The sequence below is a fragment of the Arthrobotrys flagrans genome (genome assembly GCF_004000055.1).
Source record: "Arthrobotrys flagrans strain CBS H-5679 chromosome Unknown unitig_1, whole genome shotgun sequence".
Lineage (NCBI taxonomy): Eukaryota > Fungi > Ascomycota > Orbiliomycetes > Orbiliales > Orbiliaceae > Arthrobotrys > Arthrobotrys flagrans.
In genome coordinates, this window is record NW_027137556.1 from 4,849,242 (window position 1) to 4,876,633 (window position 27,392).

Below are 27,392 nucleotides of genomic sequence, written 5' to 3' on the forward strand. Positions count from 1 at the left end.
ACACCACAACGCGACAACCTCACCCGTGTTATCCCTATTGGGTTCTCGAGCCACTCAATTGCAAATGTACGACTTCATATGCATACTTCTGAACATAACATCTAGACTCGAGTCCAAAACGACATTCCGATACCGATATACTAGATTCGAGGCTATAGAGGGCGGAGCATTAGGACACTCGACCTGTGATCTAATTCGAGAATGAGCGGTTATTGTTCCGCCAAAAGCGTATATACATGCAGACTAGCCAAGACGTGCCGCACTGGCTGATATTAAAAAGGATGAAAGCCAATGCCGCATCCCAGAATCTCAAGAAACATGGCTGCCTCACTTGATCAATCAACTACTACCCCCTCATCAGCTTACGTGGATACAGGTAACAACCCGGCGCTTGTGGCGTGCCCCCCAAACTTTCCAGGAAACCATTAGTGTTTTGAAAGCAACGAGTTCAAGCCCGGATGGCAGATGACCCACCAGCGGCCTGGGATCCCCGTCTTCGAAAAGACGTTTCGAAACTACTCGCTTCACTTTGATATTGGGCAAAGGAGGGTGCTAAGAGGAACTTCGGCATCTCCAAAGCTAAGCTATGAAGTTAAAGTACCACCCGTCAATCGATGATTTCACGGCCCGTCCGCCTTGCAGCGGTGCATACCCCGATAATAGTACTTGCGTACTTACAGACCGATGCATACAACATATCAGATGACGATGAAGGAATGGACGGACGGACGAACAGACAAACGAAGATACCGGGTATCCCGCCATCTTCTTTTCCGTAGCGCATGACATGGACCAGCTTGTGCAAACAGTGCAATTAGGCAGCTTTCGCCTGATCCTGGTTCGCTGAATTAATTAATTCTCCCCGAGAAGCGTACATACATACTTACTTAGAAGCAGCAAGAGCGTGGGTATGTAGGAGCAACCGTCATGTGAGCTGTCATTGTCAATTGCTATACCTGATACCCATCGTTTTCTTGGCTCTGGTGAAATCAATCCGCAACCAAGGGTGGGAGGGGAGAGCGGGCAGAAATATCCCGATCAATCCACGTGCATGCATGGCCGTGAAGATAGGAATTGATTGATACTGACATGAAGACAATACATGAACAGTACAATACAAAATAAAGAATCTGTTTGTTCTGGGTGTCTTGAAAGAGGTGGTTGAAACATCCCTGGGACACTGGAAACCGGTCTGGGACAAGCCAGTGTGGTTGCTGATACTGCTAATTATACCTCCACCTCTCTCTCACTGACCCTCTCCCTTCCTCTTTACAAAAGCAATAAAACCCGCCTCGAATCCTCTTCTCCACCCTCCTCTTCCTTCCTCTCACCCTCCTTCTAATAACCATCACCATCACCATAATTAATTATCTCTTCTTCTCCCGATTGTTCTTCCTCTTCTCGGATTATCTAGCTATTCCTGTCGGCTGCAGATTCCGTTTGATTTCGGCAACACACGTGAGGTGGTCCTCTCTACCTGCTAGGCCTTGGAAATTCACCGAGCTTAGCTTTCCCCCCCAAAACTTGTTGGATTTCCTTAGCTACCCCTCGTCCGCTTCCATCCCTTCCGACCTTCCAACTGCCGGCAGACTCCCCAATTTTCTGGTATAAAACCCTCCTTCCGAGTCGTTACCTCATATTTCTCTTCCAACCATGGCTGCCGACCAGTTTGCCCCGCGGACGTTGGCGAAGAAGAACAAGAAGGGCTTAACCATTGGAGGTCGCGGTGGTGGTGGTGGCTCCGAGTCCAGCATCTCTCACAGCAATGGATCTGTGGAAATAAAACGCAAGAGAAACACCCTGGCCGACAAGCTCAATGATCTCGAAATAGGGGTCGAGTATCGTCTGGAGTTACGTGCCGATGATTTGGAGGTTCTGCACGAATTGGGTTCCGGAAATGGTGGCACCGTCAGCAAGGTCATCCACAAGGCTACCAAGTTAGTCATGGCGAGAAAGGTATCATACTCTATCGGTATACTCTATTACCGTCTAGAGAGTTTGGTTTTTGACACTCTTTTTTCGTGCCGTTAGGTCATACATATCGAGGCAAAGCCGGCCGTCCGGAAACAGATCGTGCGTGAGCTACAGATCATGTACGAATGCCACTCACCGTATATCGTCTCGTTCTATGGTGCCTTCCTTAATGAGGGAGATGTCATCATGTGTATGGAATTTATGGAAGCTGGGTACGCTACTCTCAACCCTATCTCAACAATTTAGGTCATAGCTAACAACCCCCCTGATCAGCTCCCTAGATCATATTTCCAGCGTAATGGGATCGATAGAAATAGCGTACCTCCGTGAAATCGCGGACGCGGTCCTCCGAGGATTAGTCTATCTCTACGACGTCCACAAGATCATGCACCGAGACATCAAGCCTTCGAACATCCTTGTCAATGGTAACGGACAGATCAAGCTTTGTGATTTTGGTGTCTCCGGCGAATTGGTGAACTCCATTGCGGACACATTCGTCGGAACCTCTACATACATGTCGCCAGAGCGTATACAGGGAGGAAAATACACCGTCAAGAGTGATGTTTGGTCCTTTGGATTGACCATGATGGAACTTGCCCTTGGAACCTTTCCCAACTTTGGAGATAGTACTGCGACTGCTGACAGGCGTGCATCATCTGGCCCCATGGGTATTTTGGATCTCCTCCAAGCCATTGTCAATGAACCGGCCCCGAAGCTTCCAGAGGATAAGTATCCTCCAGAGCTATCGGACTTCTGCGACAAGTGCTTGGCCAAGGACCCAGATGCACGTAATTCTCCATCAGAGCTTTTGGTATGTCTCCTTCCTTCCCCACCACCATGAATATATATCGGACTAACAAAATTCGCGCGCCACAGGAACATCCTTTGATCAAGATGGAGTTCAAAACCGACTTGGAGCAATGGGCCGACGACATCATCAACACCGCTGCCATAAAGAGTGCCGCGAAGAAAGGCCTTCCGCCTCCACCACCCCGAATCCGTGATCGCAGCCAACCGGAAATACCGACCATTGGCGCACAGAGGAAACCCAAAGCATAAACCATCTGCATTTCTGAGAATGAAGTTTAAATTGCAAGCGAATTTTGTTACATATGTATCCTATCCGATAACAACCCCCCGGTTACCAGGCCTTGAAGGCTTTTTTTCGAGGGGAAAGCTAGTAAATATATACTACAGCGAGAAATATCCATCGATCGACTTTCTACATCTTCCAAGCTCTACAAAATCCCAAACGAACAACGCCATGGAAGTGAAGGAACGGCTTTTAAAACATTACATATCGGAAGCAAGCAGCCATCGTCGCTATTATTACACTTTTTTCATCGCTTTTTCTCAGTCTGTTTTGTTTTTGGTCGTTATCATTTGCAAGCCTTTGTTGCATGTTTAGCAAGCCGATGTCCGCTGTTTTTGAAAGCCAGCCGAGCCGTCTCCTCGAAATCGATGCCCGAGATTCTATCGAAAGACTATATCTTTTTTTTACCATCCATCCTCTCCCCTGCGTTTGCTATCGATATCTTCTGGTTCATAAACTCGCGCAAAGTCCGTTGGCTATTGCTGAAAGAGGCTCTACAAATCCATCAAGCGACTAGAACTGCCTAGTATACTTGAGATTCCATCATATATGTTCCGGATTATGTATATATTATTTACATGGAAGTGATTCGCGAATTCGATCGATCGATATTTCATCCACCTTTTTAGTGTCGCCATTAACATTGTGAACAATCCATCAAGAACCACACCCCCGTCGGTTCCCAAAATGAAGGTTCCATTGTCAATGCACGCAGCCGTGATGAATTCCCGCTAGTTGACCAGTCGATACAGCCCGGCCGCGATCAGCCCGATCCCGATACCGTGGATGCTGCCCCTCCTCGCTAGTAATTGCCATCTTGTCAGGTTGTGCTGTTCCGCGGCCAGTTGACGCCGACCAGCCACCAACATGTATCCTCCCAGGCCTGTGAATGCGGCAGCCCCTGCGCACGCCCCTTAGCACTGAGGCATCTCCTATCGATCGAGATATAATGGCTTACCGGTGATACGGCAGGGAAGGCAGTCATATTTGGCCAGCCTCTGTCTTTCCTCGTCCGAGACTTGACTCTGCTGGTCGGGTTCTTTCGCGGTCGACGACATTGCATTTGTATGATCATATGAGGTCCGGATGCAAGCTTGAGCTTGAGCTTGGGAAAACAACATCCAACACACATCCCACCTTCCCATTCCAACATCACTCCTCCCCGCGACTTCAACCTCATCCACCCACCGACATCACCACCATGGCCGGCGCCATCGAGGCCCTCTATATATACGATAGTCAGAAGTAGCCCCCATCTCTACAGCTACATCATACCCCCCTCAAATCCCATACTAACAACTCTCACAACAGTGCCGTTATCCTCCAGCACAACTGGCGACATCGTCCCACCGCCTCGGCACAAGAATACATCACCTCCTACCTCTCCCACCCCGCTCCTCGACCCCCCTTAATCCACCTCTCCAACTTCTCCCCACCAACTCTCCTCTTCTCAATAACCCACAACAACCTAACCTTCCTCTCGCCCGCAACCTCAGAAGTCGAACCCCTGTTGATCCTCGAATTCCTTCATCGAATCGCAGAGGTATTAGAAGACTACTTCACCCCACCTCTAATCCCTTCCAAAATCGAGGGGAACTACGATATAGTAGCCGAACTCCTAGGAGAAATGTGTGATGACGGTCTACCCTTCAACACCGAACCAAACGGTCTGCGAGACGTCGTCCTACCGCCGTCAATAATGAAAAAGCTACTAGCAAGCGTCACATTACCAACCGGTTCATTAGACCCATTTCGTTCAACCCCTTCTACAATCTCTACAATCCCATGGCGTCGTGCCAACGTAAAGCATACTTCAAACGAAATGTACCTCGACCTACTCGAAACCCTACACTGCACCATCGCCCCCTCGGGCCGTCCAATATCAGCTAGAGTCTCAGGAAACATGCTCTTCACCGCAAAAATTTCAGGGATACCGGATATGCTCCTTCTATTACGAACTCCAACGCCAAGGGGTGGTGGCGGTGTTACCTTAGAAGCACCGGTATTCCACCCATGCGTCCGACTTTCAAAATGGAATTCCCAACCAGGTCATCTATCCTTCGTTCCCCCGGACGGGAAATTCGTCCTGGCATCCTACGAAGTCAATATGCTACCAGACTTCTCACCATCGATCTCCTCGCCACAACCATTCCACCTCCCGTTATCAACAACAACAAAAACCCTACAAGGTCCCAACTCCACAGAATTCGAAGTAAAAATAACAATCCCCCATTCATCACCTTACTCTTCTTCAACAAATTCCTCGTCCCAAAACACCGGATCTTCCACGTTCGCAAGAATAGCCGCGCAAAGCGCCGGAAGCTCCATCCCTTCCCAATTCCTTCAAGGACCTAGCAGTTCAGCCGGGAGTAGTAATAACCCCGTTATGGAAGATGTAGCGGTCCATATACCCTTACCGCCACAAGTCCGAACATTAATAAACACAAGGGCCTCGAAAGGCGATTTCATACATGACACGGAAAAAAACCAAATCCACTGGCGACTCCCGAACGCCGCTATCGTTCCGGGAGCAACATGTACATTCAAAGCGGAGGTAGTTGTTAAAAGCACTTACGAAGATGGAAACGAAGACGACGAAGAAACTTCAGGCGCAAAATTATCAAACTACGACAATAATTACGACGCAGGGACTCCCAAACTCGTTGTAAATTCGGGCGCTACCACTCCCGCTAAAGAAAAAGAGAAAGAGAAGAAATCTCCACCGTCAGCACAGGTTATAGCGTCGATGCCCAGGAGTGTTTTGTTGGATTTTACGATTAGAGGTTCTTTGCTTAGCGGATTGAAAGTAGATTCTTTGAACATAGTCGGAGGAAAGGGATTACCGGAGTCAGTAAAGCCATACAAGGGAGTTAAGTACATAAGTAGAGCAGGCGAAGGTTCGGTTGAAGTTCGATGTTAAGATACCATATTTCTAATATTTACATGCCATTTATCCTTCCATCCATCAAGCAACGTCTCCTCAATGATTAAATAAGTATCTTGATGGAAACAAAACCCATCAGAGCATAATAGTAAGGAACGAACCTCCAAAACGCCAGAATGAATCTCAACAAGGCTACTTTTAAATCAAAAACAAGAAGAAAAAAAAGGAATCTAAGAAAACCCGCCAGCATTAAATATATTCGCCGCATCCGCCCTCCTCGCCCCCATAACTTTCTTCTCCTCCCTCCTCCTCCCACTCGAATTTGTCGCCTTCTCCAAATTCTTCTGCCTTGTGGCCTCCCTCGCTTGGAAATTAATACTAGCCCCGCCAGCTTTACCCCTCGCCATCTTCGTCGTAGTCTCCACAAAAGCAGCTTTAGGTGCAACAGTAGTGGTCTCGCTAATATCGTTCGTCGTCGTCCTTCTCAACAGCGGAAGCCTGAATTGTCCTGTAGGATCCGTATTCCCCTGGTGGAACGCAAGCTTTGCAGTTTCGCTGGTGGTAGTAGCGCCCCGCTTCACCGCTACGCGGTCGATGAAGTTGACTTTACGACGTTTGGTGATTTCTTCGTAGGATTCTATTTCTAGGTCTGAATCCGAGTCTGATGCGCTCTCCCTTTGGTATCTGTCTGCGCCATCATCAAGGAGGGAGGAGACAGTACGTTGGACTAGAAGTTGGGCGTGCTGTTTACGCTTTTTAGAGGGACCGGTGCGACGTGGGTTTCCGATTTTATGGCCTTCTGGGGTTTCGGCGACCATTTGGCTATCCGGGACTTCAATGATAGATTGATTGGCCGATGGTCCAGATTCGCCGGCGGATTGGCTATCAGGAACTTGAACGATGGACTCGTGTTCCTCATCTGGGGCCTGTGAATCCTCGTGGACGGCGAAGTCGTAGTCATCACCCTCACTTTCATCGTCCAAGAAATTCCTTTCGCCCCTGCTGTTTTCAATGGTTTTCAAGAAAGCCTGGCGCTTAGGGTTGTGGTCTTCAAACGCCATGTTAGTGAGGCTAGAATGTCAAGTATCAAGGGACATGAATGCTCACCAAGTTTCGCAATATTATCATCCATCATCAATATCCTCCTTCTCTCCGCTTCATTCTTCTTCTGGCGTCTAAGCATACGATCTCGCGCTTCATCTTCTGAATCGTCGTCGAGATCATATCCGCTCCTCTTACCCAACTTTTTATTCTTCACATCCTTCATGACCTTCTGGATCATCTTCTCGTCTTCCGCGACGGCCCTCTTCAAATCCAACTCAGCATGAGCGCCATCATCTTCATCTTTTGTCTCATTATCAATCATATCCTCCATCTCCGCCAGAGCCTCCTCATCTGTCTCCTCATCTTCACTTCCGCCGCCTAGTCCCGCGTATTCATCTTCAGACTCCTCAGCAGCTTCTTGGAACATATTCTTTGCTTCACTGTTCTTCTTATCGTACGCCTCAACCGCTTTCTTAGGCTTCTTCCCAAGAACTCTTAAGGCATTAACCCGCTCCTCAGAGCCCGACTCAGCCCCTTCACCATCACCATCACTCCCATCCCCTTTATTCTTCCTCACCAATCTCCCCTTCTTCTTCTTCCTCGGCATCGTAGGTTCCGGGGAAAGCAGCACAGTAGCCTCGGTAAGACCACTCTGTATAGCCCCTCTCTGATAATCAGACACAATAGTCGCCTGACTCGATTCTTTAAATCGTGGAGGCGCGTCTTTCGGATTATACTGGAACCCCATATCCGGTTCAGGAGCAAACGACATCTGCGTCGAAAGTGCTAAACCATCACCAAGTAGCGATTCCGGTTCGTATTCGACCTGGCTTTGTGAGTATGCCAGATCCAGCAATGAATTATTTTGCGTGCTATCGAACTTCGGACTGCTTCGTAGGGTCATATCGAGGGGTACTTGGGAGATGTTCAGGTCGTCGGGGATATCTCCACGAAGAATGTCCATTCGATTGCCGGCGGCTCCCTCATCCATCGAGGACTCGAACATTTGGGTAAGTCCCATCACAGGGGCCTTGTTCCCTAGAGCGCCGAATGGGTTGTCTTTTTTTGGAGATGCTTGAGAGTCCGCCTGCGAATTAAACATCTGCGTAAGCTCCAACACCGGGGCGTCTGACTGGAGATCTGCGAAAGGGTTCGCCGGTTGCGAGTCTCCTTGAGAGTCGAACATCTGTGTCAATCCCATAGCTGGAGGCTGGTTCCCCAATCCTCCAAATATTTTGGATTGATCCTTCACCGGAGTGAGTGCCTGGGAGGCCATCGAAGAGTTAAACATCTGGGTAAGACTCATTGGTAGCTCTGAGGTCTTAAATGATACCGTCTTCTTGGGCGTCTCAATCGAAGAAGGAATTTGGGTGATCGTCCTATCACCATCCTCGTCCTCGTCCTCTTCGTCGTCGTCGTTGACCACAGCTCTACCTCGTCGTCGTAGCTGTGATTTAGCTACTGCGCTCTCAAGAGCGTCTTCGTCATCTGACTCTGCCATTTCACGCATACTCGAGAGGCGAACGGGACTAGACGAACGCTGGGCGGAAGGCGGACTAGCTGACTCATCCTCCTGTTGGGCTTCTTCCATTTCTTCATCGGCAGCTTCCTCTTCCTCCTCTCCTTCACTTTCGCTCCCTGAAAATAACACGCCCTCCTCTTCTTCCTCCCCGTCTTCACTCCCACTCCCCTCATAGTCCTCGTCATCACTATCCGACAAATCAGCCAGCTTAATCCCTCGCCTCTGCGCTTCCTCCCTCCTCTCCCTATCCTTCTGTTCCAGTGCCTCAATGCGTGCCTTCTCAACCAAATCTTCAGTGTACAATGCATCCTTGATAACCTCTTCTTGAGTCGGCACATAAAGGCCCTGTTGACGAAACATCTCCTTCTTCTCGGCTTCAGAATCTTTGATCTGCTGTTTCGCTTTCTTAAGAACATCCTCCTGCCAATTGGGATCTCGGACAGGACCCTTCGCATATCGCCCCCTCAGTTTAACGTGGTCAACGCCCTGATTAGCCAGTCTCTTCAGGTCTTTTAGAGGATCGCTCTTTGTTACAGGTTTTTTAGGTTGTGGCGGTAAGATCTCAAGATCATCGGAATCGTCGGGGTCTTGGCTACTTGTAGCTGGCACAACAAGCTCGACAAATGGTTTTCGTTTGCTACCGGATTTAGTCTTTGGTAGACTGGCGAAGCCAAGTTTTTTGCCTTTAGGAAGATCGAGCATTTCGACATCTTTGTCTACTGCCTTCTCTTTGCCTCTCTTAACTGGTTCTTCTTTTTTCGGCTGGCGGGGTTCTGCCATCAATTGCTCTAACGTTGGGAAGTCCTCGTCGTCATCTCGGAAGGGGCCGTTGTCTTCGATTAACGGTTCGTGCTGTGCTGGTTCGTTATTAACTTTGGCCGCAGGCGGGCTCGACTGTTCAGTCTCGAGCGTAAGAGGTATCGAACTCGACGGCTCCGGTGCCGATGGTTCTACTTTTGCGGGTTCTGGCTTTGCATTTGGGTTTGTAAGACCAAAAATTCCCCATAAGGAGGAAACACTGTGTACTACTTTCTCCGTCGGCTCGAGATGGAACTCCTGATTTCTGGCTAACCTCTGCGTCTCTGCCCGCATCTCAAACAATGCCTTCTTAGAAGCCTTCCGAGCTGCTGGTTTCTTCCTCTGTTTCTTCCCTGCTTCGCCGCCGGATTCATCGCTAAACATCAAATCTGTATCTTCAAGTTGACCCGACGCCTCAAACCGAGCCTGTCGTTTAGCCTCTTCTTCGTCCTTCTTTTGTTTGTTGACATTTCGTTTCTGGTTGACGAGCTGCTGAAGCCTTGACTCGGCCACAAAGGCATTCTCGTCTTCATCCAAGCTCCTCAGAGAAGCATCATCGGAGTCCGAGCCGTGCAGATTTGGTTCAGACCCACTACCACTTCCCGCACCCACCGGCTTCTTCGACTTCTTGTTCTTCTTCTTCTCAGAAGCTTTTCCTTTCCCCTTTGCAGTCTTCTTCTGCTTCGACTTTATAGTAAAATCGACAGCATTGAGGCCCGGAGATTCCGGCTCGGATACACGGATTGGAGATGTCGTAGGCGATTGTATCGGCGATGACTTCTTTTTCAATATCCGTCTTCGAGTTGGCTTTGGTGTGGTTTCACCGTCTTTGTCGTTTTCGTCGGCTTCAGGCGTCGGTCCTTTCTCAGGTTTATTCCCAAACAATCGCTGTCGCAAACGATCGGCCGCACTCACTCCGTTGTTAGGAACATCGGAATCTGCATCCGCCATCTCAACATCATCATCAGATCCGACAATCTTGGTAACCCTCGCTCGAGGTCGAGCGACTAGTACATCTTCCTCTTCATCATCGTCCATATCAACCGGTATACTCCTCCCCGTTGTAGCACGTTTAGTAATCGGTTCATCGTCCGAGTCATCTGAGAATTGAGCTAGTATAGCTTTCACCTTTGATGTCGGTGTTATCGAAAAGTCGATTTTGGGACTGTGAGGGGCCGAGGGAGATCTATATTCCCTCGAGGAGAGGGACGGAGTTGGCGACGACATTATGGTAGGGTTTTCAATTAGGTTGGTAGAATATTGGAAAGCTGGTAGATGATGATTTGCTTTGATATGGAACGATGGAGCTCTGGCATATAGCTTCAGAGCATGAGGGGATGTTAAGGAGTCGAGCGGCAGCAGCGGTGGGATGAGAGGGTAGAGGTAGGAGGTAAACAAGTCCCAAAGGGTGGGCGTGCAAAAATGTGTTGGACGCAGGCTTGCGAAGAACGCGATTCTCACGCGTTGAGTGGTACTCTCATTGCCGTTTCGGGAAATGGCTAAACAACACTTTTTGGGTGTTAAAATGCAACACGAGATTACCGAAATTCTCGGGATACGAGTTTTACAGAAACGATTTTCAAAATAAACTTGCTTTTCTGAATATCTCAGACGATGAAGACGTTTTGGAATAAAAGCGGTCTCGGGCTCGTTTTAGTCCGCTCAGGACTGGGAATCATCATGTAGCTCTAAGCAATTTCTTGTGTCGAGTTCGTTCAATACTTGTACCTAATATTAATCGAAGCTTTGGTGGTCAAAACACTCATCGGTGAGAAATAGCGATGTTCAGAATATACGTTCTTAATTTTTATATTACAAAATGCTCAACTGCAAAGTGGTATATTACATTAACGCTTGATCAATTAATATCAATCTCCCTGCGCCAGTCTCGAAAACTTCCCACGACTGCCACACGGGCACACCCTCTTAAACAACCTCGAAGATAGCAGTACCATGGATATCAACAGCGCTACTTCCAACCGCGACTTCAAACTCTCCCCTCTCAACCTCATACTTCATCCCAAGTCCCCAAACTCCCAGATCCGACACATCAATCTTAATCCTAACATTCTTAGTCTCACCAGGCTTGAGATTAATCTTCTTAAATCCCTTCAACAACTGATTTGGCTGCACAACGCTGCTGACCAAATCACGGATATAGATTTGAACGACTTCCTGTCCTTCCCGGTCGCCGGTGTTTGTGACGTCAACGATGGCGGTGATGGTACCGTCTTTTTGAGCTTCAGCGTATCCGACGGTCTTCTTGTTCAGTTTGATGTTGCTGAATTTAAAGGTAGTGTAGGAACGACCGAACCCGAAGTGGTACCATGGGACCGGGTTATTCAAGACGTAGTTGTGGCCGAAGACGATGGTGCCATTTTCGTATTCCTTACCCGGTTCAACCCAGCTTCGGGCGGAGTTAAGGTAGTCATAGTAGGAAGGAGTGGTACCGACGTCGTGTGGGAAGGAGACGGAAAGCTTTCCGGAAGGGTTGTAGTCGCCGAACAAAACATCAGCAAGAGCGTGACCACCTTCTTCGGATGGGTAGAATTGTTGAACAAGAGCGGATGTGGAGTTCGCTATCCAATCTTCAGTAATCGGTTTACCGGAGGAGAATACAACGACAGTGGGTTTTCCGGTATCGGCGATGGCACGGACGAGTTTGCTTTGGGCACCGACCAGGTTGAGAGAGTGGACATCGACATGTTCACCGGTGGTGGCGTTGAGACCTTGCCAAAGTTCGTTTTGGTCGCGAGACCAGGTACCGACGACGACGACGGCGATATCGGCGGACTCGGCGGCGGCGATGGCCTCTGGGAAGCCGGAGTCGTCGTTGGACCAGCGTTCGCAACCTTTAGCGTAGACGACGTTGTTGGCACCGATGGCCTCCTTGATACCGTCATACGGTGTGACACCGCGCTGGGAGGACTGGAATGGGACGTAGTCTCCGTACTATATTCACATGTTAGCCATGTCCCTTTGGCATAGTTGATAGCAAATTAGTTGAAACTTACGTTCATGAAACCATGGGCCATAGGACCAATAACAGCAACTTTGGCAGACTTGGAGATCGGGAGAGTCTTATCATGGTTCTCAAGAAGAACAATAGACTCACGATCCAACTCTCTAGCAACGGCGACGTTCCTTTCGGTGTGAACAGTCCTGTTAACCTGCGAAGTAGGAACGGATGCATATGGGTTCTCAAACAATCCAATAGCAAACTTGGCCCTCAATTGTCTCGCAACCGCAGTATCAACAACCGAGATATCGAGCTGTCCGTTCTGAGTCAAGTTGGTAATGGACCGGAAGTTGAAGGAACCACCACCCATCTCAACATCGTTACCAGCCTCGAGAATCTTCTTGGTGATACACTCGCGGCCAGCTTGTGTGCCCTTTGGTGGACAAAGTTTGAAAGCATCCGCAAGACGATCTGTGGCACCCGCGTCGCTCATAACATAGTACTTGTAGCCCCATTCGTTCCTCAAGATGTCAGTGAGAACGTGGTGGTCCGCAACAGTCGGTACACCGTCATAAGCAGTGTATCCAGACATGATAGCCACAGCGCCACCCTCAACAATTGGCTTCTTGAAGGCGTGGAGCCAGGTAGTTCGGAGTTCTCGCTCACCACCGTGAACCGGACCGGTATTAATACCACCCTCAGGATTGCTAGCACCAACAAAGTGCTTGATCATGGCAGCAACCCCACGGTTCTGGAAACCCTTGACGAGAGCATTGGAGATTTCAGCAGCATGGAAGGAGTCTTCGGAATTACACTCCTCGACTCTGCCGAATCGGAGCTCGCGGGCAAGATCCGAAACCGGGGCGAACAACTGGTTGACACCAAATGCTGCGGCTTCCTTTGCGATAACATCGGCAGCCTTCTGGACAAGGTCAGGGTTGAAGGAGCATCCGAAACCGATCGGGGAGTTGAAGATTGTGGCATTGGGGAGTAAGAATCCGTGGATACCTTCGGTTTGAACGAAAGCCGGGATACCCAGACGAGTCTCCTCGACCAGGTATTGTTGTCCGCGCTTGACGTTATCAAGCATCCAGCTCCAGAGAATAGGGAATCCGACGTAGAAGGAACCGTGTTTGTATTCAAAGTTGACCTCGAGGCCGGTTCGATTGAATGCGCCAGTGTTAATGTTCAACCAATTTGACATATCACCTAAAATCTAACCATCAGCGTCCTTGCTCCGCCTTCAGTACGCCGTATAGGGCTGAAACTCTAGCTTACCCTGCATCAATTGACCAATCTTCTCATCCAACGTCATCCTCGACAGCAAATCAGCGACTCTATCCTCAACACTCGCCTTGGGATCCTTATAGATCGCATTTTTAACTGGATCAGACGGAGAAGCGGCAAAGACAAGAGTGGTGGCTGCCAAAAGCAGACCACCGGTAAGAGTAGAGACACGCATTATGAAACAGGGAATCGAAGCTCTCTGCTATAGAAAGCTGCGCTCAAGATCGGCCGATATCGATAGCTATTCCATGGTAAGAATTAGCAGGACCCCCTTCTCTTTATACTTCCCGCCCATCGTACCTTGTCTTTCTCCAAGGTCTCGATATGGCAAAAAGGATACCTGGTTTTTTTTCTCCAGGAAAATGATATCAATCTTTGATCCATGGATCCAAGCTAGCTCCCCAGTCGGTGAAAGACAGCGGGGAAAAGGTTACAATTGTTCTTTTAGCCATTCAGCCGGTATTCGTGAACCTCAAAGCTCTATGAATACCCTTTCAGAGCTAGCAGAAATACCGACCTCCATGCCGATCATTTCCTGGATGATACCAGTGCGACTGTGTAGCTGGTGCAGCTGGCGTGGTTCATAGGCCTGAGCGGACAAGGGACCAGAATTTTGGACCTGCGTCGGTCATATTGTACATACGTAGGTAAATGCAAACAGGGAGGAGTTTTTCCTCTTCCCCCCGAGGGACTGCGAGGTACAAAGGTGAATAAACCCGGGGTATGGGTTCGCAATAACAAAGGATGTGCGGATTCGTGGAAATGGAGTTACTCCGTGATGTACCTCACCACCCCAAACTTGCAACACCCTTGAGGTTGACATCCTTGTTGTATTCCGCAATTACCCCAGGCAGAGAAAAGAAACAAGGTAGGGCAGGATGGAGGCTTCTCGGATCAACTCGCCCCGCAAAATAGCTTAAAAGGAAGTAGCCGAGGAGGCGCCGCCTTCCATTTGCCTGCCCCGTAAGCTTGTGTCCAAACTCTCCACTGATATTTCCGAAAAGCCACTACCAAACTTTTAGCAGTATTGAACAAGAGAGCCATGGTCCTTGGTGTGATGTTTCCGTGGTTCACTCCCGTTTTTGCCTAATATCATGACGTTTTGCTTCTGTTTTAGCCAATGATGCGTAAAATACCTGCTCGATTGGATATTTACACCGCCGTCAGAACCCCAGTCTGTGCGAAAATCTACTTTTGCCTACGGCTTCCTCTCCCTCTCTCTCTCCACCTAGAAACTCCGCTAGGTTATTTTATCGGTTGTCTTTTGCAAAACAGGCTAATTCCCTGGGAATTTCGCTAGGCTGCATGGAAATATCCTTCACCAGGTACAGATTCCATGCATGTGGATATGGCGAAACCTGGTTCCATGGTCTGGTTCGCCAAGGGCCAATATCGTCGACGGATGATTGTCAACTACGAGGAATATGACGGCGCATCTCATTCCGAGTTTTATAGTGTGGCGGGTGAATTGCACATAGCAGATCTTATTCAAAAACGCCTTGTGCTAATAGATACCTAGGTACCTACTTGTTATCTGAGTATACAGGCTGCACTGACTACCAAGCCGGTAGCTACTAGCCATTGTTGTTTTTAACATAATTTGAATAGCATCGATCTGGCTATTATATTGGTACTCTAACTATAAGATCCAGGATGACCCAAGAATTTTCATGTAGACCAAGATCAAGGGTTGCTACCTGGTAGAAAATAAAGGTTCCATAGGTAGAAAACTAGTAGGGCTCAGATCAAGCTCTCTGAATGCCGGAGCCGAATTCCGAGTTTCAGACAGCATACCCAATATTCTGATAGCACAGATTATATCAAAAAGACAAAACCATTATAACTATCAAAGCTAAGATCCACAGCTCCAAGGCTTCTATCAAGACTTGAAAAGGATCACAACGTCCTTGGCCTCTTTATAGAGAGCTCTATGCCTTTCCAAATCCAACACAAGTTTAAACGTTTGCCAACCCATTCATGGCCAAACATCGACGAACCTCGCTCGCCAAAAATACAACCAAAAAAAACCATCTCGCCTACCGAGGAAGGCAAAAAAATCAACTGACCTCGACGAGGATCGAACTCGCAATCTTCAGTGGATGACATTCAACCGGAGCTGAATACCGAAAACTGACGCCTTGCCATTAGGCCACGGGGCCGGTGGATATTTATGGAGATCCAAAATGGAATTTATCAATACAGAATATTGACCTGCCCATAAGGGCTGGCTATGATCTACCAAGAACATGAACAGCTATGACCGTACAAGAAGCTTGAAGAGTAAAACGGTAAGTTATAATGAAGTTCTACTTTGACCTTTTTAATTGGAGGCGGATCGTGCGCTTAACCTGATCAATCGACCTCCGATTTCCATACGGCATGTCGGAGTTCAACTGACTTCGAGACGGCCACTGTCCATTATCAAAAAGCGAATCCTTTTAAGACACATTTGACGACGGTTTCGACTTAACAACGGGAAGACTTCGGAGACCCAGGCCAGAAGGTTACACCGTCCAAGCCATGCGAGCCGAAAATGTGTAAAAATACTCGACGGGTCGAGCTGGATGGGGTGCGGCCATGATACTTTACTCATGAACACAATTATTCTACGTAGCATTCCCAAAAATACACAGCGGGAACTACGTAAGCCTAAAATCCTACACCTTTCACCGCCGGCCGTTGCAAAGATTACAAGTAATACTTAGCGTTTTGAAATTTCTGAATCGAAAGGCTTCATAACTTAGATAACACAACTCCAAAGGTCCCATAAGTTTTCAAGCCTGAGTTCGAGCATCGAAATCGAGATTCAACTTCGGCTGCGGGGAATCCAACACAATCAACGCAAATTACACCAACGTCACACCATCAAGATCTCAAGATCCCGTTTCAACATCTTCAATCCTTGCCAATTACTTCATCCAAACAACTAGCCAAACGTTTAAACTACGGCCCCACAGATTTCCAATTTACCCGGCCGTCTTACAAAAGAAAAGAAAAACAAAATGTCTAAAACAATCCAAGTCTCCCTCTCCGTCCTCGCCAAAACGATCGATCACTCCCTTCTCCACCCCACCTTCACCGATGCCGATGTCCTCTCCGGCCTCCAACTTGCCAAATCTTACAATGTCGCTACAGCTTGTATTAAACCCTACCACATCCCGCTCGCTAAAAAGGAATTGGCCGGTTCTTCAGTCTTGATCTGTCCGGTCATCGCCTTCCCGCACGGGAATAGCACCATAGAAGTCAAAGTCTTTGAGGCCAACGCTGCAGCCGAAGCCGGTGGACAAGAAATCGATATGGTTGTCAATGTTGGCAAAGTCTTGAGCGGAGATTGGGAGTATGTCGCTTCTGAGATTCGACAAATCAATGAGGCTGTTACCAAGCATGGTGCGATTTTGAAGGTAATCTTTGAGAACGACTACCTTCAGAACGAACATATTATCAAACTCTGTCAGATATGCTCGAAACTTGGAGTCGCGTTTGTGAAGACATCGACCGGGTATGGATTTGTCAAGCAGAGTGACGGGTCGTATAACTACAAAGGTGCTACTCCGCCACATTTAAAGATCATGAGGGAATACTCAGCACCTGAGGTACAGATCAAAGCGGCAGGGGGTGTAAGAACGTTAGATGACCTCTTGTACGTTATGTCATTGGGGGTTACCAGAATTGGGGCCACTGCCACCGCAGCGATTCTAGAAGAAGCAAAGAAAAGGGGAATCGGCGAGGGGTTAGTGACTGTGGAGGTTAAGGTACCAGATGAACTTGCAGGCGGGTATTAGGGAGCCCTAGACAAGGTCGCCCTGAATGAGGCTCTGATTCACTACTAAATTGGTAAATTGATTTGATTGATGGACATCATCAATTCCTTGTGAATATTCATATTTCCGATATATTTCGTAGGTTTTTTTTTTGGCTTAGCTTGCATATATGTTGCAGAGGTAAATATATTAATTCCTGGCTCCAAGTAACCCGTATCTCATTTCGTCCTTCGCGATTTAGGCATAGATAACGCCTTTCCGATCCCACCCAACCTCTGAATTCATAATTCATATCATAAGCTGCAAGAGAAACAAAAACAAAACAGAAACCTTTCGTAAGTATTCGCTCGGGTATGGGTGCGAAATAGGAAACTCAGAGTTTCCAGACCACAGTTTTGTGCATGTGGACGTCAAATGCTAAAAACAGATGCATAAAAGAGAATGGTATCCTTGCAGAAAGAATAGAAGAACGCCAAGTGAAAAAACATATTACAAGGTATACTAAATGAAGCCTTCCTTTTTAATAAATATAATGAAAACCAGACCCGAAATTTCAAACAATCGTAACCTTAAAGTTCGGATTAATGTTGACGCCGAACCTCAGGGGGTAGTTGGATAGTGATGTCGGAATTCCTCGAAACTTGAGTAATAGCAAGTGTAGGCTGGCCGAACGTATCAGCTGGTGAACTCTCCCCGGGACCTGCTACTGGTGTAAAGTTCTGAATCGGCAGATGTTCTCCAGACTCGGTCGGCGAGAACTGTTGCAAGGGCAAATCCACCGAAAACAGTCCGGATGTTCCAGATGACCGCGCACCAGGACTTCTCAGTGTCGTATTGATCATCGGCGGAGAAGCAGCCGCCTCTGGCGCTCTCAGTTCCGTTTGACTCGAATTCACCGGCGGTGAATTTGTAACTGGGACTTGAACCTTCAATTCCACAGGCTTTCCCCCCGGTCCCAAGCCGTGTTCTTCGTCGAGTATAGTACTGGTTACAGTACCTTGCTTCGTCGAACCACCCCATGTCTCGTTCGAGATGATTTTGCTAGCACGGACACCCGCCGCCGTTCTGAGCAGTTCCACGACCCCGCGGGTTCGAGGTTTTCGTATTGGGGCTGGCGGGGCAGCTGTACCGTCGTAACTTGGGTGTAATTTGTCGAATTTGGGCCAAATCAAAACTATCAGCGGTTTGATTCCTGGGGCGCAAGCGCAGACGACTGCGAGATTGCCTTCTAGAGCCACGTAGACCCATAGATCGTAGCCGTACCCTAAATCATAAATTCCAAGTATCAGATCATACACCTTGACAATGTATAAACTTTCGTTATGAGTTCGAAATGACACTTACAACTCGCATCGAAGACTTCAAAGGACGACACCGTCTTCTCCAACCTCAGAATCGCTGCAATAGTCGCAATGGTCCACAGCATGAAGATTAACGCACAAGTCCACTTCTGACGCGGCGGCATCTTCAGTTTCCAAATTGTCGGGATCGGTAGAACCAATATAATTATATCCGAGAAAATATTCAACGAGCAGGATGTATACTGCAGTATTCGGATTTGAAATGGCGAAAAACACTTCATATCCGGCGTTCGAATGTAGTAATCCCAATAAAGATGCGGTGGGTAGCAGGATAAGATGATCGGAATCAACAATGCAATACTCCAGAGTGTCACAAAGACTAGTGATATATTAACCCACAGTCGTAACTTCCCTTGCGCGAATCGAAGGTAGGAGAGCAGAATTGACATTTTCGTAAGCCAGCAGCATACTCCCACTGACACTTGCACAGCATATCCACTGATCACGAGCAGTCTAGTCTTTTCTAGCAAGAAGTCCCAGACATGTAATCCCCACCCCGCTTCCAAACTTTTGATCTCGGCGACAACGAGAGATAACGCTGCCAGATACGCCGGTAATATCAGAACATCATCGTGCCCAAACGTTCGAACGACAAATAATCTGGTGTATATTCTGAGAGCTGTTGCTGCTGTCGATAATGTAAGGAGGATACCAAGTATGGGAAGGAGATAATGTCCTCTTCGAGGTGGGTCGACGGTATTCGGCGGCGGCCATGATAGTTTTTCTGCCAACGGGATTTCGTAGTATCCTATAACGATTTTTGGCCCGCCAGCTGAACTCATGGCTTTTTGTTTTTCGCAAACTGGAGCGTCGATAGCTCCTATGACGTTTCAGCCCTACAAATCGTGTAGTGTGACTTCGGAGAATCGATTTTGGTCAGGTGGAGAAATAAAGAATAGATCGAGTGGTACCCGTTACTACTATACCGCAGCAAAGGGTTTCAATGCTGTGGTATTTCGAAGCTTATGTTTATATCATGACAGTTCTAGAACGCGATATGAGGAAGGAACACCCAGAAAATTAGCATTTGCGAGGGTTGTGTGTATATTAATTGGGGATACCATGCGGCGGGAGGCCTGGGTATTATCACTAATTGAAATCACATCGTATCGGGATACACCTTGCATTCCATGAGCTCAAAGAGACAAGTGCACGCATACTGGACGAATCAGATCTCTTCGGGTCCACGACATGACTTTTCGTCTATGAAAAACAAATTATAAGATTTTGAGTTCTCGGTTTGGTTGCTTGGTTGAATTGAGAAATCAAAAAAAGAAAAGGTTCTTGAAGTGGGAAGTTGTAGGTGCTCCAGCGTTTACCTGAGTTCCATGTTCGATACGAGTACTCGGGGCCCCACAATGGGGTGGCAGAGACTGTTCAAACATACACTTCAAGTAAATTTTAAAAAACGTAATAGAATAGCTGCAAGATTCCTCTCTAGACATGCACACTGCACCAATTGTACCAAATCGTCTAGGCGAAGGTGAGAGAAACATATGTAAGTATCTGATCATGAGGAGCGCCCTCTGATCTGTCGCAATGGGTGTGTGGGCCTCTTTCTTGGGTTCGGGATGGTTTTAACGAAGCGATGGAGCTTGTCTCATGCCTGCAATTGCAAAGCCCCATAAATATTCGGAGAGTTTTAGCAGTTATTTCTGGTCAGTTTGAGGCAAATGGTGTGCCCTCTGGTGATATTGATCATTATCTCAGCCTAAAGTCTCGCTTGGTGAGTGGCGCACATTCAGGATTAGGCCGAAAGGGAAACATTCTCTGCCTTTGAGGTTTAAACAATTTCTCGCCGATGTCATGTTTCTTCTTCGAAATCCCATATTTAGGCTTCTGAGAAAACTAGAGCTGTAAGACGTAGCTCCGCATGATCAGTCGCTAGGCCAGAACGGCGACATCGCAGCAACATGGTATGCCTAGTATTGCTCAACGTCCTCTCGGTCCTGGAGACTTCTAACGGATGCCACGCCAAAATTTATCATACGTATCAGTGTGGTGAAGAGCCCGCGAAAAACCTGGCATCTGCTGAATAAAAAAAAGGTTGGCTGGCGGTCCTTTCGAATTCAGATGGATTTGGTGGTCCCCAACCGACCAGCCCAAAGTGGCTAATGGTCGGAGAACTCGGCCTGCACACCGCTTCAGATTTCGAATTGCAGTCGGGGCGAGATGTTCTTGGAAACTCCACCCCGGGTGAAAATATTGTGTCATCCGGTTCCGCCGCAGGGAAGAAACATCGAAGGGCCGTAGGCTTCACTGACACAACCGCGAAGCTGATGTCGAAGGTAAGAGTCGGGGTCGTACGTGTCGAAACGATCTGTCTCTATATTAAACCCTGGTTTGGGATTCCGATACCTTGTCCGCCTGATGTTGTTCAGCCTCGCTAATCAGACGAACGGATTGCCTGTCCCAGATCTCTCGAACTAGTGATCTTGGTGGAGGCAGGGATCTTGACGGGCACTTTAGGTATGGGTGAGCCTCCATGATCCGCCCAACCACATGGCAAATGCAAACGTGCGTTATGTTACGTTTTCTGCAACAGTACTTACATTGATAGCTGGCATTTCTAGCTTCCCTTCCTAGAATCTTGGACCATTTCCCAGATGAGATTGCCCAGAATGCCCAGAATGCACCGATCATATGATCTAATGACCTATTCCCGTTGTTGCATTGAACATTGAACCCCGCGGCCCCACCATGCATCCTTTCGAACTTGTACAACATTCCAACTTGGGATCTTGAAATATTCATAATATCGATTGAAGCTCGTATACGAGTTCTTTCTTTTTCCCGAATGCGCCATAATGATCTTAAAAAGGTCAGTTCTTCAGATTGAAACATTTCAATAACAAAACCCTTTTATTGTCTCAAATGCATGGACGGGGTGCTCTGCCACGAAGATTCCTAAGATCGATCCTGTCTATACAACATTAAGCCCTCTCAAACCAATCTTATTAGAATAAGATCCTGTATCTTCTCGAAACAATTTATCTTCTAGCAATACGGCCGAGTATATTAACATGGATCCGATCAAAGGATATCACCGGAGATAACAAATAAATAGAAATACGACGTGTTACCCCTCACTCCTTCAAGAACACTGCCTTTGATTCGTAGTCGCATTCGCAATTCGACATTGGTATCTGGCCGATAAATATGACTTGCAGAGTGGCTGAACCGTCTACCGGGTCACAGATGCGCGATAATGGATTCCAATATCTCTAAAATGTTTCACATTCAAGAAATGTCATTATAAATAGCATCGAACTCGGGGCTCGGGTTGAACATATACTTCGCAGCTAGCAGCATAGGTATCTGCATCTAACAATAGGTAATATCATCCATGATATGAACTAAGAGGTGCGAAGGTTCAAATACGAGCTTGGGGTAGACTAGCCAAGCTAAGACACTAGTTCACAAAAATAGTATGCTAGTATACAATGCAATTTAGTCTTGTCCCTCGACGTCACAAAGGGAATGCATGCAATACCAATTCATGTCGTTCGACCTTGATCTAAAACTCCATGACTCGGCCATGCCAAATGCTTTCCCCGGTTTCCGTCCCTGTCCTTTCCAGCGGCATCGTGCAGATAGGCGAGCTGACATGTAGTAAAACCGTCCGACTCCGCAAGGAACAATCTATGCATATGCAACCACCACTAAAATACATACACATAGAACATTCCCCTACCTAACCACCTGCCTAAATAGAGTTATGGTTACTGCATTTGTTGTTTCCACTCGCATCAGAGTGATGCCGGTAATTCGATCCGCCGACACTATCCGACTGCGGTAGATGCCTATATACTGAATTATCCACATAAGGAGCTTGCAAATCGAACCGTCTACATAGCCACTAGCTCCCGTAAACTAAAACCCTAGCTTAACCAACAGCATGAGACGACCGTCATACATAAATACGGACCCCTGATACCCAATCGCAACTTAACTATAGCAAAGATACAGCACCCCCCTCGCACCCCCTTTTATCTCCAATCACAATCCCCCCTTCCTCCCCCTTCCACCCATCCCACCCCGCCAAAAAGCATAACCTCAAAACAAGCGGGAAATAACTCGGCCCAAAAGTTTCCCAATCCTCCCTCCTCCCAAAGTCCCACATGAACCCCAACCCCTCCTTCTCCCTCGCCACATAAAGTCCATAAAAATGTATCAAATCATTCACCAACATGGCAAATATAGCCGCTCTCCATACTTTTATATCATTGGTAGTCCGTAAGAGGACGGCTTCGACGATTGTGAAGTGGAGGTAGGAGGATGCGAGGTTTGTGGAGAGGAGTTGGGTGTTCGTGAGGATTGGGTCGGTGTTTCCGGGAATGACGATTGAGAAATATTTTTGGAGGTTGAAGTGGGTGAGGTAGGAGCCGCCGAGGGAGAAGATTGGTTCTAGATAGAAAAAAAGGAGGCGGTAGATTAGGCCGTATTGGCCTTTTCTTCTAGTTGTCATTATGGAGGGGTGTGGTATTTTGTGGATCTTGATATCGAGGTTGTGTTATAGTATATCTGCCTACCTAAGCTAAACTTGGGAAGAGATGGAGTCGTGAAGATATCTATCTTCCGATCTTGTGTCTAAGGAAATCGCGAGCCTATGTAGCTACTTTAGCCAAAGATCAAATCCTCACATGTCTCGGTGCATGGCGAAAACTTATAAAACACATAAGCTTTCATTGCATCTTCTTACCTAGTTTAGCGACGAGAGACCAATTGATCTACCCACCATCAGGCAAAAAAAAGGCGGAGCGGATAGGCCTTAACTGGATTAACGTAAGGCGACCCGGCTATCGATTACTTGCTTGACCTCACTCGTTATTCATGGATTAATAATAAGAATGCAAGCCAAAGAATATGACGTAATCATCGTACTCCCTCGAAATGTCTAAAAAGATGCAATATTCCTTTCTAATTCTACAAGTACAAGTGTAAAAAAATCTTTACAGGGTATCGTTGAGATCCAAGCCGGCGCTCAAAAGTGCAATTCTAGAGAGGTGTCCACAACCCAAAGTGGACTATTGTTGAAATTAGGGTTCGTATTCTAGATTGATACGATTTGTGGAAAGCTTTTTACAGCCGTTTAGAAGAGCCCGTCGACATCGCCGGTCTCGGGGTCAACATCAATCTGAAGATATTCAATCAGCTCTGATATATTTGGCGTTTGAATTTTATAAGGATGAAAACTTACGTTGATGTAGTTAGCAGCGGTTGGCAACCCAGGAATAGTCTGGATGTCCGCGGCAAGAGCGTAAAGATAGCCAGCACCAGCTGAGAGACGAACGTCACGGATTGGAACCGTGAAGCCGGTTGGGGCTCCCTTCAAGCTGGGGTCGTGGGAAAGAGAGTATTGAGTCTATCCATATTCATTAGTACACGTACCCACAAGATCATCATAGGCCTACAGGGCTCTTACCTTAGCAATGCAAATAGGGAGATTGCTGTACCCCTGGCGAGAGTAGGTATCAATCTTGGCCTTTGATAGCTCGCTCAATTCGATACCGTCAGCGCCATACATCTCCTTGGTGATGATGGCCATCCTCTCTTCGATGGTGCCCTCGGTGGTGTAGAGAAGCTTGAAGTCCTTGGGTTGAGCGGAAGCCTTGATGACTTCGTTGGCAAGGTCGATGGCGCCGAGACCACCTTCAGCCCAGTGGTTCGCTGGGATAGCATCCTCAGCACCCGCCTTAATAGCCTCGTCGCGAATGACTTGATGTTCAGCATCGGTGTCGGTGCTATTTTGACAATCAGCTAGAGATCTCAAAGACCTAATCTCAAGCGAGATGCTTACCTGAATTTGTTAATGGCAACAACGACCGGAACTCCATAACGCTTTGCGTTCGCAATATGCTTACCGAGATTGACACAACCAGCCCTTAGGAGGTCGATGCTCTCGGTCGTGTACGCTTCTGGGATGGGGGCTCCCGGTGTGATCTCAGGACCGCCTCCGTGGACCTTCAAGGCACGAACGGTAGCAACAATGACGACGACATCCGGGACAAGACCGGACGATCGGCACTTGATGTTGAAGAATCGCTCGCCACCCATGGTGAAGTCGAAACCAGCCTCAGTGACGACGTAACCAGCCTTAGTCTCGTAGTCCTCATCCGATTCAGTACCGGCGAGCTTGAGCGCAATCTTGTCAGCCAGGACAGAGCTTGCTCCAATGCTGATATTAGCGAAAGGACCAGCATGGACAAAAACCGGAGTTCCCTCCAGAGTCTGCATGAGATTCGGCTTGATGGCATCCTTCATCAAGGCGGTAAGAGCACCGCCAGCACCGATATCATCGCAAGTAACTGGATCACCGGACCTGCTGGTGCCGATAACCATGTTTCCAAGTCTCTCTCTCATATCGCTGAGGCTGTTGGACAGCGCAAGGATAGCCATACATTCGCTAGCAACAGAGATATCGAACCCTGTAACTCTAGTCTGCCCACGCTCGGTTGGAGCCTGTCCAACGGTGATCTGACGCAAATGGCGATCATTGATATCGAGCACGCGACGCCATGTGATGGTATCGGGATCTATGTCAAGTCTGACAAACTTGGCGATTTCCTCCTCAGTCAGCTCATCAGGATTTGTCTTGTCAATTCCGAGCTTCTTCAAGCGGCGGAACATGACAGGAGCAAATTCTCTCTTTCCCTTCTTCCTTGGGACAAGGCGGTTGTAGAGTGCCTTGTCCTTCTGAGTGTTTTCGTGGAACATTCTTGTTTCAATGGCGGCGGCCAACAAGTTGTTCGCAGCAGTGATGGCATGGATATCACCAGTCAAGTGGAGGTTGAACTCGTCCATGGGAATGACTTGACTGTAGCCACCTCCAGCAGCACCACCTTTGATACCGAAGGTAGGTCCCTGACTTGGCTGCCTAACGTTGGCGAAGGCAATCTTGTCCAAATGCCCAGCAAGAGCCTGGACAAGACCGACGGTCGTCGTAGACTTACCCTCACCGAGTGGAGTCGGTGTGATACCGGCAACCAAAATGTACTTTCCATTCTTGCGGTGGGACAATCGGTCGAGCAATTCGAGCTTGACTTTGGCCTTGTAAGCACCATACAACTCGCACTCAGGATCGGTGATGCCTAGTTCATTCGCAATGGACTTGATATTCCTTGGGTGTTGGGCTCTAGAGATGGCGATATCACTCGGAACCGGCGAGAGGAGCTTGAGAGGGATTGGCGTGACCGAACGGGCAGCAGTGCGCTCATAGAAGCGCATAGCGGAATTGACGACGTTCTGCATCAGCATGCAGACCGTCATCGGCCCAACACCACCAGGGACTGGTGTGACGTAAGAGGCGACCTCGAAGGCGGAATCATAATCGACGTCTCCGACCATTCTCTGGCCGGATTTCTTGGTGCTGTCTGGGATGTAATTCGTACCAACATCGATGACAACGGCGCCAGGCTTCAACCACTCTCCTTTAACGAATTGAGCCTTTCCGATAGCTGCTACCAGGACGTCTGCCTCCTTGATGATTGCTGGGAGGTTTTCTGTCTTGGAATGGCAGACGGTAACAGTAGCATCCGCGTTCTTCAAGAGGTACGAAACGGGGCTTCCAACGATATCACTTCTGCCCAAAACGACGGCGTTCTTTCCTTTCAGATCGACGCCAGCTTCTTCAAGCAGGGTCATGATACCCTTAGGAGTGCACGGAACAAACAACGGCTCCCCACCACGCTTAGCAAGTTCCCCAATGTTGATGGTACCGAAACCATCGACATCTTTCTCAGCATCGACAGCCGATGTGATAGTATGCTCAGAGAGGTGCTTAGGAAGAGGAAGTTGAACAAGGATACCATGGACGTTGGTATTGTTGTTCAAGCTGTAGATGTACTCCAGAATCTATATTCCCAAGTTAGACATGTTTTCAAAGTATTTGGGTCTCTATAATAATATTTTCTAACCTCGGACTCAGCGACATCCTCGTCGAACTTTTTTAATTCGCAGATGATTTTGGCCTAATTTTAATGATCTTGTTAGCCATTTTAGTGTATTTAGGCTCAAGGAAAATTTGGCATGACAAACCTCTTCGGCGGCCTTAAGCTTCATGCGAACATAGACGCCTTCCCAATTGTCAACCACTGGCCTAAAAAATTTAAATTTTAGATGTATAGACAGAGAAGAACCTACTTGAGTCCGACCTATCACCAACTTTGCCAATTGTCAGTTCCGTCGTCATAAAAGTGGTGCATCCGGCGCAACGGAACTTACCTTGGATAATGGTCAACGCAGGTTTGAACCTCGGCGAGGTCTCCTGCTTCTTTTTGATTTGGTCATGCAACCGTTCGCGAATCGACTTGGCAATAGCCATTCCATCGATCTTCTGGGCGACCATTACTGCAGACGGCGAAGGGTGCGAGCGACGATTGAGTCCTTGGAAGGGATCCGGTGCTATTGTCGCGGGTTGGTGGATGAAATGGTCGTTGTTTTGGTGGGGTAACGCTGATTGCTGTCGGTGGAAGATTAGGCTCGACAAACGCCCGCAGTCAGCAACTGCGCTACCCCTCCACATGCGCATGCAACTTCGACCACGAAGGCCAGCCACCCCATAGCGCGAAATTCGAGCCAAGGCCGGCATTTGGAAGGAAGTGGACAGGGTCTGGTCTGTGCCCTATCGACGGTAAGTGTGAATATTATCGACCGTTACGCCGCAGTGTATGACGTTCCCTGCGCTTTAGCTTTTCTGTGATACAGGTT

At 48.0% G+C, this 27,392-nt stretch overlaps 9 protein-coding genes across 9 annotated transcripts; 3 read left to right on the plus strand and 6 right to left on the minus strand.

Annotated features, from left to right (window-relative positions):
- Positions 1–1,653: 1,653 nt before the first annotated feature.
- On the plus strand, positions 1,654–3,033 carry DFL_009429 (uncharacterized protein; the record flags this gene model as incomplete). The annotated part of the gene is made up of 4 exons (XM_067639313.1): positions 1,654–1,956; positions 2,032–2,186; positions 2,248–2,785; positions 2,851–3,033. The coding sequence occupies 4 exons, from the start codon at positions 1,654–1,656 to the stop codon at positions 3,031–3,033; spliced, it is 1,179 nt and encodes a 392-aa protein (XP_067487115.1).
- A 765-nt stretch (positions 3,034–3,798) lies between these two features.
- On the minus strand, positions 3,799–4,125 carry DFL_009430 (uncharacterized protein; the record flags this gene model as incomplete). Its single annotated transcript, XM_067639315.1, has 2 exons — positions 3,799–3,968; positions 4,026–4,125. 2 exons carry the CDS (start codon positions 4,123–4,125, stop codon positions 3,799–3,801), a joined length of 270 nt encoding a protein of 89 aa, XP_067487116.1.
- Positions 4,126–4,268: 143 nt separating this feature from the next.
- Positions 4,269–5,987, plus strand: DFL_009431 (uncharacterized protein; the record flags this gene model as incomplete). Its single annotated transcript, XM_067639316.1, has 2 exons — positions 4,269–4,312; positions 4,379–5,987. 2 exons carry the CDS (start codon positions 4,269–4,271, stop codon positions 5,985–5,987), a joined length of 1,653 nt encoding a protein of 550 aa, XP_067487117.1.
- Positions 5,988–6,181: 194 nt separating this feature from the next.
- Positions 6,182–10,542, minus strand: DFL_009432 (uncharacterized protein; the record flags this gene model as incomplete). Its single annotated transcript, XM_067639317.1, has 2 exons — positions 6,182–6,999; positions 7,059–10,542. 2 exons carry the CDS (start codon positions 10,540–10,542, stop codon positions 6,182–6,184), a joined length of 4,302 nt encoding a protein of 1,433 aa, XP_067487118.1.
- A 699-nt stretch (positions 10,543–11,241) lies between these two features.
- On the minus strand, positions 11,242–13,736 carry DFL_009433 (uncharacterized protein; the record flags this gene model as incomplete). Its single annotated transcript, XM_067639318.1, has 3 exons — positions 11,242–12,267; positions 12,330–13,483; positions 13,553–13,736. The coding sequence occupies 3 exons, from the start codon at positions 13,734–13,736 to the stop codon at positions 11,242–11,244; spliced, it is 2,364 nt and encodes a 787-aa protein (XP_067487119.1).
- A 2,827-nt stretch (positions 13,737–16,563) lies between these two features.
- DFL_009434 (uncharacterized protein) lies at positions 16,564–17,343 on the plus strand (the record flags this gene model as incomplete). Its single annotated transcript, XM_067639319.1, has 1 exon — positions 16,564–17,343. The coding sequence occupies one exon, from the start codon at positions 16,564–16,566 to the stop codon at positions 17,341–17,343; it is 780 nt and encodes a 259-aa protein (XP_067487120.1).
- Positions 17,344–17,903: 560 nt separating this feature from the next.
- On the minus strand, positions 17,904–19,465 carry DFL_009435 (uncharacterized protein; the record flags this gene model as incomplete). The annotated part of the gene is made up of 2 exons (XM_067639320.1): positions 17,904–18,586; positions 18,667–19,465. The coding sequence occupies 2 exons, from the start codon at positions 19,463–19,465 to the stop codon at positions 17,904–17,906; spliced, it is 1,482 nt and encodes a 493-aa protein (XP_067487121.1).
- A 3,170-nt stretch (positions 19,466–22,635) lies between these two features.
- DFL_009436 (uncharacterized protein) lies at positions 22,636–23,151 on the minus strand (the record flags this gene model as incomplete). The annotated part of the gene is made up of 1 exon (XM_067639321.1): positions 22,636–23,151. One exon carries the CDS (start codon positions 23,149–23,151, stop codon positions 22,636–22,638), a length of 516 nt encoding a protein of 171 aa, XP_067487122.1.
- A 624-nt stretch (positions 23,152–23,775) lies between these two features.
- Positions 23,776–27,030, minus strand: DFL_009437 (uncharacterized protein; the record flags this gene model as incomplete). Its single annotated transcript, XM_067639322.1, has 8 exons — positions 23,776–23,820; positions 23,884–24,048; positions 24,109–24,427; positions 24,484–26,537; positions 26,600–26,653; positions 26,721–26,758; positions 26,826–26,846; positions 26,907–27,030. 8 exons carry the CDS (start codon positions 27,028–27,030, stop codon positions 23,776–23,778), a joined length of 2,820 nt encoding a protein of 939 aa, XP_067487123.1.
- Positions 27,031–27,392: the final 362 nt, after the last annotated feature.